The following is a 3,453-nucleotide window of genomic DNA, read 5'->3' as shown; positions in this document are numbered from 1 at the left end:
GGTTAGTAGACATGCATATGAGGGAGATAAATTGGTTGTGGGTACCGGAGCTACAAAACATTGTGCATTTTGTAGCTCTACTTACCACTATCACATTTGTTAAGCAGTGTCTTGTGGAACTTCCAAATAGTGAAATAGCTATGTTAACACTCACAGGATTTGTTAGAATTTCAGTCCAACTTTTCCTTGAAAATGTCCTACGTGTGCCTACATTTTCCTTCAATTTATTATATCTTAGTCTGCTTACTCAAAAACTCCTATGTTGTCTCGTCAAACTATCAAAATTCTGCTTCATATAGGACCTTATATGCTAAAGGCCGATTGATGTGGGTGAGGTTCATAATGGAATCCACTTGCTACAAAATTAAACTTCTCAAACACTAGTAATTCTGTTCTTCCTTCCTTTCTTCTTCTTGTACATAAATTCTTTTTCAATTTTACTTTGAACTCTAGTGACATGAGTAAGCTGTGGCACCTTAGATAGGGGCATCCCTCAAATTCTAGGGTTTTGTGTTGAAGGGATGTTCTACCAGATGTAAATGCCACTTCAAACAGGACTAGTGACATTTTTTCCTCATGCAAAACAAAAGAGGCTTCTATTTCCTTTTCATTATCATTTTAGAATTGAAGCTTTTGATTTGATTCATTGTGATGTGTGGTGGGTTACATATATTTTTCGTACCATAGTTGATGACCACACTATATCATCTTGGATTTATCTTATAAAATCCAAGTCAAACACCAGACCTTTACTATTGTCTAGACAATGCCCTTGGAGTTTTTCATGATTGAATTGTTTTAAACTCATGGAATCATACACCAACATAGTTGTGTTGCTACTCCACAATAGAATTTAGTTGTGGAGAGGAAACATCAACACATTCTATGTGTAGAAAGGGCCTTGAGGTTACACACTAATGTTCCTTTGATGTATTGGGGTGATTGTATACTCACTGTTGTGCACATTATTAACAGGCTTCACACCCTAATTTTAAATAATAAGTCTCCCTATAAACTACTCTATAAGCAGATTCCTTTATATTCACACCTTAAAGTTTTTAATTGCCTTTGTTTTACCTCTACTATAGCCCATAATAGGTCCAAATTCAATCCTAAAGCTAAGCAATGTGTATTTTTTTAGTACACTTTCGCTATTAAGGGTTACAAGTTACTCGATCTCTGCACTAATACTTGCTTTATCTCTAGGGATGATAGTATATATGTTTTGCCAATGAGTTATGAATTTCTTAATTCTATGAAATGAAAAAAAAAAATAAAAAACTAAAAAGGCTGAAATCAGAAATAAATACTAAAATAAAAATAAAATCACAATAAATGCAATGCTCTGGTCAATGTTCTCATTCTCAACTCACTTTGTTATTACTTCTTTTGATAATTAATGAGAATTAGATATTTTCTCATCAGATTTCGATATTTTTGGTTGCAGAATTTGTAGCCAACAACTCAGAACTTGGTAGTCCAACAATTAGTGAAGAAAGAATTCCATCACTCGTAGAGTACTCATTTACCCCATCGGCCAAGTTGGAGTCTGTTAGTTCTGTATTGAATGGAGCAAATCCAATTCCAGCCAACAACACTTACACTGATGCTAATGGAGCAAGAAGTCTTTCCATTTCATTACTCTTTCCACATGACATGTCTGAAATTGAAACAGATGATAGCTGTTCAGAATCTAATGAAGCACCTCACGCAGCAACACAATTCTCTAATTCTGTATTGAATGGAACAAATCCAATTCCAACCAACAACTCTGACACTGATGCTAATGGAGCAAGAAGTCTTTCCATTTCATTACTCTTCCCACCTGCCGTGTCTGAAATTGATACAGATGATAATTGTTCAAAATCTAATGAAACACCTTGTGCAGCAGCACAATCTCTTATTCTATATCGTCATGCTTCCCACCAGGTAGGTCTGAAACAGACAGTAGTTCTGAAATTTATGAAATACTTCCTGTTGATCCTTCCAGCACAGCAAACCCTGGACGTACAGCAAACTTCGAAGAGATTCTTAAGCCGAAGAGCAGTAATAGTTCAAAATCTAACCGAACACCTCTAAAATTCTCTCATTCCAAAATAAATTCCATATTGTCATTATTTTTTGCAGCCAAGTCAAAAACAAACAGTTCCAAAAGACCTAGACACACAATCCTAACAACAAGATTCAAAGGCGTGGGAAATATAGTTGGGGAAAATTTTCCTTTGAAAATGCTACTTGATGCCACTAACAACTTTTCAAAAGATTGCAAGATTGGAGAAAATGACTTTGGTTCACTGTACCGTGCCATTTTAGATGATGGCCGAGAAGTGACTATTCATCGTGCTAAAATGTCAATGTCTGAGCAATTTGTAAATGAATTCCCACGTCGAGGGGAAGCTTGGTCCCGACTCGATCACAAGAATGTTGTTCGCTTATTGGGATTTTGTGAAGATGGTAAGGATGGCTTATTGGTCTACGAGGACGTGGAATATGGTACCCTTAGTGGCCATCTTCACAATCCTAAAAGTACTTCTCTAATGTCATGGGCTGCCTGGATTAAAGTGGCACTAGACATAGCTAGAGGCATTGAATTCCTACACATGTATGCAGTACCATCAATCATACATCGCAATATCGAACCGTCTAACATATTCCTAGATGCCACGTTGACTACCAAGCTGTCTAATTTCAACAGATCTATGAATGCCTCCAAATGGTGTGATCATGTCATCAATAAAGCGATAGGCACCGATGGTGGCATAGATCCTGAGTTCCGTAGTATTTTACGTTCGACAAACAGGGTTGATGTGTACAGCTTTGGAAAAGTATTGCTAGAAATGTTGTCCGGGAGCAAGCAATTTCATGCAGATGATCATTATGAGGAAAGGTGTATAGTTGATTTTGTAGCGCCATACATAGCCCAAAAGAAAATTCACAAGTTTTTGGACCCAAAAGTACCACCACCTACCCCATTGGAAATGGAGGCACTGGCAAATGTTGCAACCCTAGCATTGGATTGTGTAAGTATACAAAGTGTACTTCACCCCTCAATGACTAAGGTTGCAAACACCATACAAAGTACCTTGGAAGGGATTTTGGAAGGGCAGGTAATTCCTTACAATTCAATTGCATGCAGTTGTGAATCAATTAGTGATGCGGAAAGTGAATCAATTATTGATGTGGACATTGGATCATTCGGGATATTCTGGTAGAATATCTTATAAGAGCTGCAACACAAAGAGGGCACAAACGACAGGGAGCGACTCCCTGCTGAGGGATAATTGTTAGGAATAATTATAATAACTGAATCTATTTATTGTGTGTTTTTTATATTTATTTTTATTTTTTATAAATAAATCTATTTGTTGTTGCTATTCAAATTTTACATATCAGGTTTATTAGTCAAGCCAATTCACTGTTGTTTGCTTGTTGGTATTTTTCGGTTGACCATGT

The 3,453-nt window shown here is 36.6% G+C and overlaps 1 protein-coding gene across 1 annotated transcript; it reads left to right on the top strand.

The window, feature by feature from the left end:
• Positions 1–2,228: 2,228 nt before the first annotated feature.
• LOC142615565 (serine/threonine-protein kinase-like protein CCR4) lies at positions 2,229–3,212 on the top strand. The gene has a single exon (XM_075788306.1). It carries the CDS (start codon positions 2,229–2,231, stop codon positions 3,210–3,212), a length of 984 nt encoding a protein of 327 aa, XP_075644421.1.
• Positions 3,213–3,453: the final 241 nt, after the last annotated feature.

This window comes from Castanea sativa, chromosome 11 (genome assembly GCF_040712315.1).
Source record: "Castanea sativa cultivar Marrone di Chiusa Pesio chromosome 11, ASM4071231v1".
NCBI classification, from domain to species: Eukaryota; Viridiplantae; Streptophyta; class Magnoliopsida; order Fagales; family Fagaceae; genus Castanea; species Castanea sativa.
Note: the sequence above shows the minus strand (reverse complement) of the source record. Positions and strands in the feature narration are given on the sequence as shown.

Excerpts from the sequence above, each read along its gene's own strand:
- LOC142615565 (XM_075788306.1), top strand. The coding sequence starts at position 2,229 with ATGCTACTTGATGCCACTAACAACTTTTCAAAAGATTGCAAGATTGGA.